The sequence below is a fragment of the Eschrichtius robustus genome, chromosome 1 (assembly GCF_028021215.1).
Source record: "Eschrichtius robustus isolate mEscRob2 chromosome 1, mEscRob2.pri, whole genome shotgun sequence".
NCBI classification, from domain to species: Eukaryota; Metazoa; Chordata; class Mammalia; order Artiodactyla; family Eschrichtiidae; genus Eschrichtius; species Eschrichtius robustus.
In genome coordinates this window covers 165,667,675-165,683,315 of record NC_090824.1, presented here as the reverse complement: position 1 = coordinate 165,683,315, position 15,641 = coordinate 165,667,675, and the positions used below count along the sequence as shown (strand labels likewise).

Here is a 15,641-nt window from a genome sequence, read left to right as displayed (position 1 = left end):
CTCTGGACCTCTGGCTTTCTGAATGACACCTAGAGAAATCCACAGATAGGAGGAAGGGCAAAGAGGATACTGAGAACAGCATAGCAACTAAAAGAGGCAGGAGAGCCCAAGATAAGAGCAATTACGAAGGTTCCCGGAAAACCAACTAAGAGAGAAGGAAAGGCTTATCATAAGAGATCACCTGACTCAACCTTATTTTCTATGGATATGCTTTCAGGTCTGGAAGTTCCCACAAAAGTAGCCAACTTGCCAGAGGTCTCAGCTGGCATACCTAGTGCTTTTTCTCATGTAAGAGGCTACCTTATTGACTAGTATGGGATCAAAACTGTGAAGGGCCTATAAATAATTTGGAAGATTAAATTTAAGCACCCAGCATAAGAAATCTAACCTACTGGATAATATAGAACCAAACATACAGTAAGCATGAAATCCATGTATGTGAGAGCATGACTAAGCTATAAAATTATGCAAACAAAGGTTTGTCTTTTCAGAGCAAACAACAGTTCAAAAAAGAAAAAAAAAAACTCCATCTTATTTTTTTTCTTTTAAGACACTCTGGATCCTGAGAAAGGAAGGCTTATCAGAGATATTGATATCCCTTCCTCTCTTCCCCAAATCCCTCCACCCCCAAAGAAAGGTAAAAATTAGGGAAAGGCTATGTCAACACAGGAAAAGGTCTCATCCAAATGCCAGAAAATTTGAAAAATGGAGCTAGATTAAAGGTCACCCAGGCATCCTAGAATTAATTTATGCCACAAGGAGAGCAACTGGTCTCTCCACAAATTAAAAAATAAAAGAGATCCTGGACCTCATAAATACCCCAGAGTAAGAAGGCCCAGGGCAGATGTCTTCATGTCAGGGAAGACCCTGGGGCACAAGCAGTTAATTCTGGCTGCTTGCCAGCTGGCTCCATTTGAGACAGCCAGGCCTGGGGCTCACAACAAAAGAGCTTATATGAAAATGGAAAGGGCTTCTCCCCAAAACAGACTAGTATTGGTACAATTTAATGGTTTAAAATGATTTGGTATTAATAAAGTTAGGAGACCAGAACAACACAGAGCTGGGTTAAGTCGCAGCCCCTTCCTTAGCTCCCCCATCACTAGAAATGGCTTAATATGATAAGGATGTCAATCCTTCCCAAATGAACTTGTAAATTCACACACATAAAATTATTTCTTACTATAAAACATGTGTATGTATGAATGTGTGTTTATGCCTGGACAGAAGTTTGGAAAAATACACATTACACTGTATATTCTAAACACCTACAGTGAATACCCCTGGGAAGGTAGTTCACCTCGTATTTTCTATATTTACTGAGCTTTACAGTGAAAGAAGGTGATCGTAACTTACTTCTGTAAATAAAACGTCTCAACATAGATATTTAATCTACTGGAATTAAATAAAATGATCTCAAGTTCATATGGAAAAATAAATGTCCAAGAAGAGCCAAAAAAATTACTAAAATGAAAAGTGATAAAACCAGATTAAGAAAGAATGACTGAAACCATCAAAACCAAACAATACAGACTGGCAAATACATCAGAATAGAAAATAGAGCCCAGAATCAGACTACTATAGTATTTGTAGGAATCTAACAGTGACAAAAGTAGTAGTAAAACTTGGGGGTGGGGGGAAGGTTTATTTAATAAACTGTGATGGCACAACAGTTATGCATCTGGAAAAAAAAAAACCTGGAATATCTGGCCTATGGGTAACCTGGTCCATGCCAGAGCTTGGCTGGGCACATGAGGGTTATGTAACATAAAACGGTCAAAGAACAACGCAAGAAAGAGTACAACAGCCAAAGTATGTGGTAGAGAATAAGAGAATTAAACAAAAAAAGAAAAAAGAAAAAAAAAAGAGGAAAAGTATCAGTGGAGCTTAAGTCCCTACAAATCACACCTCTGAAAATATGGTACAAAATAACACGTGGGGATAGACAAGCTCTCTAGGCTATGAGGCGATTGAGTTCTGCCTTCCCTTGGGAACTCCCTTAGCTCAGGAGGCTAGAAAGGGGCCTCAACTGGCGCCTGGAGGCAATTTTGGCCTTTACGAAGCCTAGAACAATGCTCTTCTCTTGACTGGACCAAGGCACACAGAAAAGAACAGAAAAAGACTCAATATCTCTGCTTCTCCAACATCAAAAAGCCTTTTTCAGCCCAGAATATGCCCTCTGAATCTCCCAGAACACCTGGGATACACTGAGTGCAGGAAGGAGCAATTCGTTTCAGTGTCTACATGAGCCAAATGAAGAATTTCCAGTGATAACGTCACCTTGCCGCTGGGACCCCGGATGATCATATCACATTAAAACATCACTATCCTGTTATCCTTAAATGAGAAATGCTCAGACCAAGCCAGGATTTTGCTCTCACCTAAGAAATTCCAGAATAATTATGATGAAAAGCAAATGTGTTCGCTTCTAAAGAAATGTTTTCCACACTCTTCCTTTTGTACCTGAGAACATTTTAAACTTTGAAGAAATAAATGATAAACCCCAAGTAGCTCTGGCTGCTCATGTGTTCTCTCACCTAAGCTCAGCGATCTTATTATTTGATTAATTCATTCATTCCTTCAACCAATATTCACTGAATGAAGTGTAGAGACTTATGAGGCCCAGTCCCCTTAAGGTATTTGCAGTCAGTCCCCTGCCCCCCAAATTAGCTTGTGTGAAGTGTTAGGATGGTATAAGCTAAGTGCCCACCACTGAAGGAGAAAGGGACTTCCTTCCCTAATAGAAGGTGTACTGGCTCTCCTCCCCACCCTATAAAACTGGAAAAAGGCCAAGTGCTTTTTAAAAGACCACCATATATTTTATTCCAGGGCAGAACCTAGTTGCTTTCAGCTTCTACTGCTCTTAATACAATTCCAGAGATCCAACTAAGGATTTACCTTACAAATGACAGCTTGAAAAAATTAATATATTTCTTTTTATTTTAAGAGAACAAATTATACTGCTATTTTGTGGTGTGCTTTATATTTATTAATCACTATATTTTCAGAAGAATATATAACTATTTTTATAGTTAAAACCTTCTTGCAAAAAAAAAAAAAACAAAAAAATCAAAAATCAAACCTTAACTCTGAATCTACCCCGAACAGCTCATGGCTTTGTTGACCAGGCACGTGATGCAGCCTCTCACGGAGTATCTGGGACACCACCACCCGTCTGCTTATGTCTTCGCTTTGTGTTCAAGCTTGTATACATGCTTCTCAATAGAAAATTCTCTACCTCCTCCAACCTGCAAGCCACCGCCTTCTGCCTCAGCCACTCTTCCTCCTCTAAAACATACACTTCTGGAGTCAGGCTCCGACCCAAATGGAATGGAGTTCTAACATCCATGTTGTCAATTCAGAAGTTTCAAGAATTCACCCTTTCTGCCTTGCTTCTCCGGGAAACTGATTCCTTCTATCATCTCTACTTACCTCAAGCTTTCTCTTGAAGAGGTTACCAGAAGTTCTGATTCTTTGTTAACTCTGAATAACTAAGGATGAGAGGGAGACTCAGAGAAGTAGTTTCAGTAAGAGCCAAAGCATCTGATTTCTTCTCTACCTACATTTTTTGGAGGACATTTTTCAGACAGACTTCATAAGAACAACAGAGTACTTTCCCCAGAATGTTTATGGCAGCCAACTTGAATTTTTCAATTAGATCAAAAGAGTTATGTTTAAATAAGTGACATGCTAAATTAGAAAAGTGTTCTTTAATCTTCACAATTACGTGCTTCACTTATGATTTATTTTCTTAACAAGTGTGACAACTGGCAGTCAATTAATTAATGATAATATTTCCCATGGAAATCAATGGTAATAACCATGTTGCTTAATTAACATGTTGCCTTGTGATATTTTCTGAAACAAAATAAGAGGCATCATCCTGTTGCTTCCCATTATCCTCATCTGCAAGATGAAGTGAAAGATCACAGTAAGTACCTTGCCCAAAGCTACAAAGCTAAAGGGTTGCTCGGCCGGAATTTTAACCCAGAGTATCCTATTTCCAACCCATGTACTTCGTACCTCTCCACTCAATTCAACAGGATAAATTCTATAAAACAGCACCAATGGTGTCAAAGAAAGATATTAACATGGTCTTCCCTTCTGACTTAAAAAAAAAAAAAATTAGATGATATTTCAGGTATAAAAAAGGTAAAAAGAAAAATAAAACAGACAATATAGGCTCACTATTCACCTGACAAAAGAGAATATTACCAATAATTTTTACCCCTCCCAATCACATCCTCTCTCAAGGGAACTACTCTGTTGAACTTGCTGTTTATCTTTTCATGTATTTTTTTTATTACATATGTATCTGCTTCTAAACAATATACAATATTTACATGTTTTTAACCTTTACATAAATGGTTGACAACTGGCTTGTTTTTAAAATGCACTATTTGTGAGACTGACCCAAGTTGATATTTATAGTGTAGTTCATTTTCATCCATGTATAATATTCTACTTTATGACTGCACCATAATTTACTTATCCATTCTTCTGTCAATGGATAATTAGGTTGTTCCCCTCCCCCCAGTTTTTTTGCTATCGTAATTAGTGCTATTATGAAAATTCCTGTACATGTTTCCTTGTTTGCAAGATTTAAAAGTTTCTCTAAGATATAGTCCTAAAAGTGGAATTGCTGTGTCTTGCCGTCACCTATTCTTCAAAGTGGTGTACCAATTAACAATTTACATCAACAGTTTATAAATGTTTTCACTGCTCCATCCCTACAACACAGGATACTGCCAGATTTTAAGAATTCCACCATTCTAACTGTTATAAAACAATATCTCATGATTTTAGAATACATGCATTTCTTTGATTACTTTCACATCTAATGGGTCTGCCACATTTTAGGTCATACTAGAAACACGTTTCTCCCTCCAACATCACACCTTCCTCTAAACCACATACTTCATCTTTTCTGAAATAGACCAAAAGAGATGTCGAGCCTTCTTAATTACTGCCACCACTCAAAATCCATAGTTACTGTTATCACTCAAAATCAGCTTCCTTCAAACTATCTTCATAGTCTTTGCAGAAATACCTTTCTTTTTGGAAAAATTTTAAAAAATTCTATTTAACCATTTACCCTCTCCCCCAAGACTATAATAAATATCTTCATAGCCAAATCTTTGTGTACAATATTAATTATTTCCCTCTGAATCAATCCCTAAAGGTAGCACTTTTGGGTCAAAGGATATGATTATTTTTCAAGATATAATTATCTTTAAAACTCTTGATATACAATGCCAAGTTGTACTCCAATGGATGGTATCAATTTAGGGGTATAAGAGAGTATCTTGACAGTCAGTCGTCAGCTGGATAAAACCAAATTTGGCCTTGTCAACAAGACTATTGTGTGAATCATCAAGGATTGCTTCCCAAATTTCATTTAACCATTTACGGAAGTCAAATTATTTCCCCATTCTGTCATGCATTAAAAATACTAAGAAAAGAGGTCAAAGGTCTCACCATCAGCTTCTTAAACTTGACCTCTGCTTTATCCATTACCACCTACGCTTTCAGCTTCCTATATCTGACATTTGATCTGTCAGTATCTTATGAGTTTAGCTAAATTCCAGGCTCTGGCCTCCCCAGTGCTGGCATGACAATTATACAAATAATTATTCAACTCACAAGTGTGATTCCAATATCACTTGAAATGGAATATGACTTGTAGTACGTTTACTATTATGTGTAAGTTCTAAATACAACTGCTCACTTTTTCAACTATTGTATCTGAAATAGGCTTGGTAGGGCCAAAGACAAATGGAAATGAGGAAATTGCAACAAGCCTATGAGCTGAGTTTACATGAGGTGGCTCAATGACAGGTGAGCCTGCCCCCTCCCGGCCAACCAGGTCTCAGTGGTTATTTCCTCCACGTTTAGACCTGGGGCAGCTGCAAAATGTCTAACAATAGCCAATATATAGCCCCTCTATGACGGGCACTCGACTCAGGCCAATCTTATGTTTCCATGTCTGAGCAATACTCACTGGACTTCCCATCTCCATGTCTTCCCAAAGCCTCACTGCAATCCCATTTATTTTAGTCAAAGTACAACCTGATGATCTGCTAGCAACTGCTCACTATGGTTTCTCCATGCATTATCACACGCTTCAAAATCTTATTCCCTCCCAAGCCTTCTTTACTCTCACCAGCCGACCATGTTTTTTACACCGTTGAGTTGAGAGAGGTTATATTCTATATACCACTAACCATTTGAACATTTTACTGCATCCCTCATCTTTCCCCTTTCACTACCTCTTTTTCTCTCTGAAAAACAGCTATTATCAAACTCTATTATACACACACACACACACACTTTCCCTCTCTCTTTGCCTTGACCCAACCACTCCTTCAAACCATTAACCCGTGCCGCACCTTTCTTCAACTGAAAAACTTCAGCAAAAACTGTTTCAATTACCTCTTCCTTTATTTCCTGTGACAAGCTGGTCTCTATTTTATAAGTGCTATTTAAGAGTAAAAGAGGGGCTTCCCTGGTGGCGCAGTGGTTGGGAGTCTGCCTGCCAATGCAGGGGACACGGGTTCGAGCCCTGGTCTGGGAAGATCCCACATGCCGCGGAGCGACTGGGCCCGTGAGCCACAATTGCTGAGCCTGCGCGTCTGGAGCCTGTGCTCCGCAACAAGAGAGGCCGCGATAGTGAGAGGCCCGCGCACCGCAATGAAGAGTGGCCCCCGCTTGCCGCAACTAGAGAAAGCCCTCGCACAGAAATGAAGACTCAACACAGCCAAAAATAAATAAATAAATAAATAAATAAAATTTAAAAAAAAAAAAAGAGTAAAAGAGGACTATCATATTTGGAGACGGAAGGGAAAAAAATTCCCATCACATAATCATTTGTTCTCGTATAATATCTAGAGTGGCAATAAGCTTATTAATAGTCAATTCTTAGGTTATGAAGCTGTATTAGTCTATCTATTCAAAAGAAGTTATGTAGTTTTAGCCAGTTACTCCAGTGAGTGAAAATGAGGATTCAACAGACACATCTTAAAATAAGCATTTTACTAAACCATATGGTAACAATTCGATCTTAGGTAACAGACAAGAGGGCTCCAGCTATCTCATAACCTGCTCAGCTGCCTTAAGGACTAAAGGGATCAACAGCTTGTCACATTTAAGTGCAACTGCAGTACACTGGTTGAAAAATGTTGAATTAGAGTGTGTATAAAAATGTAATGATAAAAAGAATAATGCATATAAAACTAAAGAAATCCAGCCAAAGTTTTAAGTAAGATTCAGGCTATAAATACTTTCATTTGAAAAAAAAAAGAAAAAAAATGAACCAACTCTTTTGAATAAAAAAGAAAGGGACAATAACAATTGATAACATTATCAAATCACAACTGACAACCAACCAGGTATAGTTGCTTTCATGGTGTTAATCAAACTTCTTAAGGGCCAGAAAATTCCTGTGTCATTTAAACTGTTTGCAAAACAAGAAGCAATGAAAATATCCCCTAATTTGTTATTTCTTCATGCAGCTAGTAGAAAGCTGATATCTAAATTCCACAAATATAAAATATACAAAAAACTATAGATCAGGCAAACTTACAAATACTATAAACACTTTACAGAAAAACTACTAACAAATAGAATTCACTGCTCTATTAACATATTGAAATATACTCATCAAATAGTGTATTCCAGGAATACAAAGCTGGTTTGATATTAGGAAACGTGTTAATGTGATTCACAATATAAGTGGGTCAAAAGAGAAAAACATGTATCACCTGAAAGATGTGGAAAACACCACGTGATAAATCTCAATATCTATCCACATTTAAAAAATTAACCTAGTAAACAGAAACAGGAGGATACTTTATTTTAATTGTAAAGACTATCCAGATCAAATCTCATAGAAACACTAAAATGTTTACAGGAATTCCTATACTATAAAAGGAATAAGACACCACTCTTAAGCACTGTTCTAGGGGTTACAGCAAACATACTTAAACACAAGGGAAAAAGCTATAAATATTGTGAGAAGAGATTATCTCCAAGAGAAAAACATACAAGTTACAAAACAGTAGAGAAAGTGTGATTTTTTTTTTTTATTAAAAACATACTACTGAACTGTACACTTAAAAATGGTTAAGAAGGTAAATGTTGTGTCATTACATTTTTATCACAATTTAAAAATATATATACACACACACAGATTAGAAATAAAAAAAAAAAAGACTGGTGGTTATCCCTATGGTAAGAGATAATTCTTATTTAGCTTCCCTGAACTTTTCAAATATATCTCTATCATGACCCACATTATACTGAAAACCATCTTTTAAAAAGAACTTCTAAAAAAAAATAACCCTTAGAATTCACATATAAGCCTTATGACCTCAAAATAAAAAAGACAAACTTATATAGTGAAGAAATAAAGAAAACACAAACATAGAATTGATCATGAGAAAGACAGTCTACCAGATTGAAAGAATCAAACTTTTTATGTGCCCTGCCAAGATGATTTACAAGTGAACTATTTCAAAACTTTCAAAGAAATGATGATTATCACATTCTATAGAAATGTCTCTAGAATAACAATGTCCAAAATGGTAGCCACTAGCAACATGTGGTTACTGAGCACTTGACATGTGACTAGTGTATCTGATGAAGTAAACTTTTTTAATGTTATCCGATTCTAATCTATTTAAATAATGGCATATGGCTAATGGCTACCAATTGGACAGTGCAGCTCTAGAGGGTAGAAAAGATGGACGCTTCCCATTTTGGAACTACCATGACACCAAGAAAATAATGTCAATTTTATTAATAATACAAGAAAAGTCTGGATGAAATACTAGAAAATTGAATCTAACAGTGCATGGAGAAAATATGAAAATGCTCAAGTACTGTTTTTTCTAGAAACACAAGGACATCTTAATAACCAGGAAATAAATATAATTCATGATATCAATTATAGCAAGGAGAAAAGCTCTATAACCTTGTCTTCAGAGGCTGAGAATGTATCAATAAAAATTAAGTATCTATTCCTGATTTTTTAAAAAAACCCAAAACTTTCCTAGCATGATTAAGAGATATGAATCAATAGGCATCAGCAAACCTGAAACTAAAATACTAGGAATATCTTCATTAAAGCCAGGAAGGAACAAGACAGAACAGCAGCTATAACTATTATTTATCATACTTTTATAGGCAATAAAAATAAAAAGAAATAAGACACATAACTCTTAGGAAACAGGAGAACAAATTCATTATCATCTGCAAAGAAAACTTACTAAAATCAGTTGGAACTATTAATACTAAGAAATGACTAGTAAGGCTGCTGGTTATTTACTGATTAAAATAGAGTCTTTCCAAGTGGAAATGTTGATAGTAAGGCATATTTAAAAGAAATTCACTAGTAAGTGAATTTAAAGTGTTACAAATGTACTACAAAGGCTTAAGAGTCACAAACTGCTGAGCTTTCCCTTGAAATAATCAAATCAAACCTGCTAGTAAAACCCTTCAATGGCTTCTGCCTCGTCAGTCACCCCACATGACTAAGGAGAACACATACACTCCCTCTCTCCATTTAATCCACACTGATTTCCTATCAACCCAGCAACCAACCACGGCAAAACTAAAACCATTTCAGGAAAAGGCTAATTAATATTTATTATTTTCTTCATGTTGCAAAAAGAGGAATATCATGTTTCCTCTTAGAATATGTCCCTGAAATTTTTAAAGATTTAACCATATGGAAGAGATCTAGAAGTGTGTAAGAAAAGGCTAAAGATTTGGAATCCTAATTCAATTTCCCCTCACATTTTAATAGGCGCCTGTAGCAAACATTTATTTTTAGAGAAATTCTCAGTAGAGAATTGAACAAAAGACTATTGTGTGTTCAACACAGTAAGGTTTCTCTGGTCCCATCTATACCAACTTTTCAAACATCAGGTTGGAATTAAATGATTTTAAACTTTAAATTGACTATTTCCAGACCATGAAATCTAACCACACTTAGTCGGTGTAAGTATTCCAAGTGAGTTATAGCTGAGTTCAAGTGTGAAATCTGCATTTTTCAAGTACCAATAAAGGAACTTTCCTTTAGACTTTACACTGACTTGTTCAAGAATGCCATATAATGTTTTCATTTCCCTCCCCAACAAAAATTTTCATCTGCACCTGATAAATCTGACTTGGTATCGTTTCTGATGAAAAGCATATGGGTATCGGTCATATCACTCTACTACTTTCTTATTAAAATGAGAATTGTAACTTTTTCTCTAAGTTAGGAAGAGTGAAAAAGAAGTTTACAGGCCTGCCTGATCACTATGAACATCGCTATGTCTTAATTTGCAATATGTGTCCTACCACGGGCCTGCTAAAATACAAAAGGAAACAAGAAATTATCTATGATTAGCGGTGTGGTCATCTTAAAACATGTCCACAAATTCCTTGACATATCTCCCAGCAAAGGTGGAGTTAGTTCCCTCTCTTTGAGTATGGACCCGTCTTAGCGACTCTCACTTCTTAATAAAGAGAAGGTGGCGGAAATGAGACTGAAGGCTTTAGAGGCTGGGTCATAAAAGTTGATACAGCTCCCTCCTGGCTCTCCCTATTGGGATGCTCACCTGCAGAACCCAGCCACCATGCTGTGAGGAAGCCAGGCGGCCACATGCTCCAGCCCCAGTTCCACTTCCAGAAAAGGTCCCAGCCGACAACCAGCATCAAACAGCAGACAAGTGAGTGAAAAGAGCCTTCACATAACTGCAGCACCCAGGCTTTGAGCACTTCAACCGACACCATGTGGCACAGAGACAAGCTGTCCCACCAAACCATGTCCAAATTGCAGATTCATGAAAAATTTACAAGTGCCTTTGTTTTAAGCCACTAGGCTTTGGGTGGTTTATTATGCAGCAACAGATAACTGGAACATGTAGATTAATTCAACCACATTCAGCCACTCAACTTATTCTTTCCATTCACCCCCTGCCCACCCCCTGCCACAGGAAGACAAACCTGTTTTAAGTAAACAACAACAATGCTGACATAGAAACCTGATAGCTAGAATCCCAGCATTTGTTACCCTTGCTGGCAATTAGCTTTCTCTTGTTCTGTTTGCTTCTCACCTCTTAACATACCAGAATTCTTGGCCTTTTCCTCTGTCCTGCCTTAAACTTACTCCTAGCTTTGAAAGGTTGCTTTTATTAAACACCTGGCTTATGAAACTGCTACTACTGCTACATATGCTCCAGTTTTTTAATCAATAAACAAGTGAAATTTGCCTTACAAAAGGTAATTCTGACTCTCAGGCTAGTAACTAGTTCAACATGTTCTGATAGAGCCACTGAAATGGGTTCTCAACCCAACCAAGTAACCATATCAAAAATGTACTGTCCCTTCTAAGGAATACTAGGAAGGGAAATATCCTAATAACTAAAATAAGATTTTTCTCTAAAAAACACAAACCTGAAAAGTTAAAGTCTGAGGGAACCTTGGAGATAATCTAGTTCAGGACTTTTTTCAACCAGTGGTATACTGACATAATCCAGGGAAGATTTTCATGACAAAAGTATTAAGAATTTGTATCTTACTCCATCCTCACTGAAATGTCAACCTGCCATAATATAATGGCAATTTTAAACTTGAATTCTGTTTGTACTTTATTTTTACATTTGTATGCATGTATTTTATAAACAAGACGTACAAAATATAATTTTGTTTATATTTTACAGCTACAGGAATAAAATGCATCCATACAATGCTATTTAATGTTCTGTCCTTAAAGTTTAGAATGTATGATAAATATAACAAAAGAAGCCCTGGGAGTCCATAAATAGTCTTCTCAGAAAAAGAAATTAAAGTAGCTGTTCTATTTTTACTATAAGAAATGTTGGTAAAAATTTCTCTAGGCCAAATCATGTGGCAAAACTGAGGATCAGAAAGGTTATACAGTTGGCCTGAGGCCATATAACTAGTTAGTGGCAAAACTATGACCAGAATTTTGGTATACTCATGTTCTCTAGTCAGGCATGAGGCTCCATTAGATTTGGATTAATAGAAGGAAAACAATTACTGTCTGCTTCAATTCAGAAGGTAAGTCAAAGTGGCTGGCTGGATTCCAACCCCTTCAATGCTACATTTATAATCATTCTGGAAGACTATCTTCCTCCTTAATGTAAAGAAACAGAACCTTAATGAAGGGGCCTCAGGCAACACCAGGGCAATGTGGAGGAAATGTGGCTGACAGTGTGGACTGGCTATTCAAAAGCCATTCACAACCCCAATATCCCTTGCCTTAATTGTAGAGACTATAAGAGACTCAATCCTCGGCCTCCACTGCAGCTAGGGGTGATCACATGACAAAATTACAAAGAAATGAGGATATATACATCAGTCACTAACAGGGCATTTCTTCCCAAATAAAAACATCAGTGCTATGAGAAGGCCTTTGGCCCTTGTGCCCTCTTCCTGCCAGGAATGTCGATGTGATTCCTGGAGATGCAGGAGCCATCTTGGTTCCATGGGGACAAAAGCCACATGCTGAGGATTGCAAACAGGCAAAGAGAAGGAACCTGGCTCCCTGATGACATAGGAGAACCATCCCACCAGCCCTCAACTCTCTGTCCTCTATCTTAAACTTCCTACTGAGTGAAGTTTAAGACTATGCAGTTGGTTTTTTGATTACCTGCAGCTAAATACAATCCTAATTCTTAAACGAAATAAATCTGGCTTTTCTCCCTAATCCATTTTGTCCCAAAGTTGGGTGTCCAACTATCTTATTTTTTTATCACTGAATTTGGTAAATGAATGTTTAATCACCTCCACCACCCTAGCTCGTACCAACACCCCAAAATGTTTTAAAAGATCAGTAAAAGAGAATGAGGCATGTCTCTTTTCTCCAAGACGAAGACAGTTTTAACTTGTAGTAGGTCTCCTGTAGCAGATGGCAGAGTTAAGGGCTGCCTTAGGAGGCAGATGAAAGAGAGATGGTTTCCCTACTTATAACCCAGCTGACCTCAGTCCTGAACAGCATATGGAAATCTAGAAACAGAAAGAAGGAAACCAGAACTATTGCATGTCAAGTTCCTAACCTCTACTGGGGAAAGAGCACAAACAATGAGCCTTAACTGGAGGGGATACTATAAAAACCATTCACTCAACCCTTTATTCAATACCTTTTCTTTCACTTGAACATGGTGTTAAGAGATCTTCGACCTCACCTTCCATTTAAGAAACAAAATTAATCGAATCAAGAGAAATACAGCAATCCCAAGGAAGGCTTATAAACAAAAATAGGGTGTTTTCTGTTCATCTTCCCATGTCCTTCCTGATAAAATATTTTGCTGGCTACGGAAGCTCGTAAAGTTATATCAATTGTTAAGGTTCAATAGCATTTTCTAAAGGGGTGAAAAGAATGGGTAACACTGATGAGAAGCTAGGAATTCTACTAATTTCATACCAAAAAAACAAAACAACAACAAAAAAGGAATGAAAAAGTTTTAAAAAGAATGTATCCCAGCAAGGGAGCATCAAAATGCTTTGGCATATTTCCCGGACTAAAGTGGACAAAATCCAGCTGTTCTGGACCAGTAGTCTAGATCATTCCTCTAAAACATAAAAAGAATCCCCAGCCCAAGCAATCACCCAATAAATAGCTCTATAGCTGACAAGGACCCTAAGGGTTCAGAATGGGATACAACATTCCACAACACACTCAGGTTCCTGTGATGATCCAAGGGAAATTCCTTAAGCTAAGTCTTTAGGATTGCACTAAGGACCTTAAAATGTGAATTCTGCACACAAAGAGCAGAAGCCAAGCAAGTAATAAACATTATGGAGATAAGGAGCAGTATTTATGGATATATAATATAAAGCAACATTCAATGGATAAAAAATATTGCGAGAAAATAGACCTTTTCATCAGAATAGTTTCCGATAATTTAGAACCAGAAGTGTCTTATTCATCTAGACTGACTTTAATGTGAGCAGGAATTCTCCTTCTTGCTCCCAAACAAATGGAACTCCAGCTTAGGATAGAGCATTCACAGATTACTTTTTTTTTTAAGTAGAACTACCATAATTTACAGCAAGCTATTGCTGTACATGCTAATTACTCAAATGCACTAAGTTAAAGCCTAAGGACACCAGACAAAAATAAACAAACCAAAAACGAGATCAAAGTCATTTCCTTTGAAGACTTCACTTAGTTTGTGTGACAGGTAATCTCTCAGAATGGACTACAGATATAATACATAACACCACCCTACCTAGCACATTTCCTGGAGGTACCTTCTCTAGATCTTCCAGTTCCCTTCCCATCAGAAGATACAGGTTTTCCAGGGTACAGCATGCCATGTGGGGGACTGGGGGAAGGTCATCTAATGGAGCTGAGAAGCCTAATGGCACCTAGGCAAAAAAATAAAATAAATAAATAAAGGAAGATAAGTTAGAAGGCATCAAATGAAAAGATTAGTTAATACCTACAAAGTTACTTTTATTCAAAAGTAAGATACAGTGCAGTCATATTTCATGTACCTGAAATGGCATGATACAAAAATAAGTCTCAGTTTATGAATAAATTCTGAAATAGTGAAACCTCTCAAATATTCAAAAATTGTCAAGAATTCCACATAATCATAAGCTTTATGGCTAAGTAATATAAATTCTGTTGTGACCTGGTAGCACCACATTAACTAACAAACAAAAATCCCCATAGCCCTTTGCTAGTATTTACATGAACCATGTCATATACCAGTTCTGGTGACCACTATGCTATTATTTCAACACTCATTATTACTATTATCACTTAAAATTGTAATAATATTATTATAATGCCATGTCAATTATAATCTTATTATAATGTCCTTTAAGCATTCAACAAGGGCTGGTGCTAGTGCTGAGTAAGACATGAAAATGAGTAACTTTGGAAGAGCAGTTAGACGTAATAAACAGGCCATGTAATGGCCAAACAACTGCTATTGATATTATATGCTACACTGTTCATCTGGAAGAGAGCATGCTGTGAAATATTAGCGACTCATGAGAAGACACAGCACACTCACATGCAAAGATATACTACAGGGATAAGAGATTTATGAACTCCCCCTACATCATATTTATTCTTATGGAGACACTGTCTCAAATTATTCAAGACATTGTCTCGAATAATTCAGTGATCTCCATATAAATGCAAGTGCCCTGAAAGCATTTCAACCAAGGAACCAACTTATCTTTGATACCGAAAGGCCCAAGGCACTGTGCCTGTGCTGTGAGGAGAATAAAACGTCCAAGACATAACATATACAAAGATAATTACCATTGCAAACCTAGAGTGAGTGACAAAAAAGCAGTACAGGCAAGTAAATTCATAAAATCTCAGAGGAGGGAGAAGATAATGTGTTAGGGTAGACGTGGAAACTTCATGAAAATGATGACCTTTCAGGCACCTGATACATTTAAATGTACATGTTCTGACTCAGTGACAACTCTGTAGGGGAGCTCTAAAGATAGGGTGGAAGAAATTTAAAATATAAGGATCAAATTGGAAGAAACAGAATTATGCAGACAGTATGATCATTCACTTAAAGCAAACTACAGATAAATTATAATTACTAAGACAATTTAGCAAGATGGCCACAGACCAATATACAAAACTTAATTAACTGTAT

At 36.9% G+C, this 15,641-nt stretch overlaps 1 protein-coding gene across 1 annotated transcript in view; it reads right to left on the bottom strand.

Annotated features, from left to right (window-relative positions):
- The window catches only part of EFL1 (elongation factor like GTPase 1), a 134,504-nt gene that overhangs the window by 68,233 nt on the left and 50,630 nt on the right, over positions 1-15,641 (bottom strand). The window contains exon 15 of the mRNA XM_068558768.1: positions 14,241-14,379. Within this exon, the coding sequence (XP_068414869.1) occupies positions 14,241-14,379 (139 nt within the window). The remainder of the gene's footprint in view (positions 1-14,240; positions 14,380-15,641) is intronic.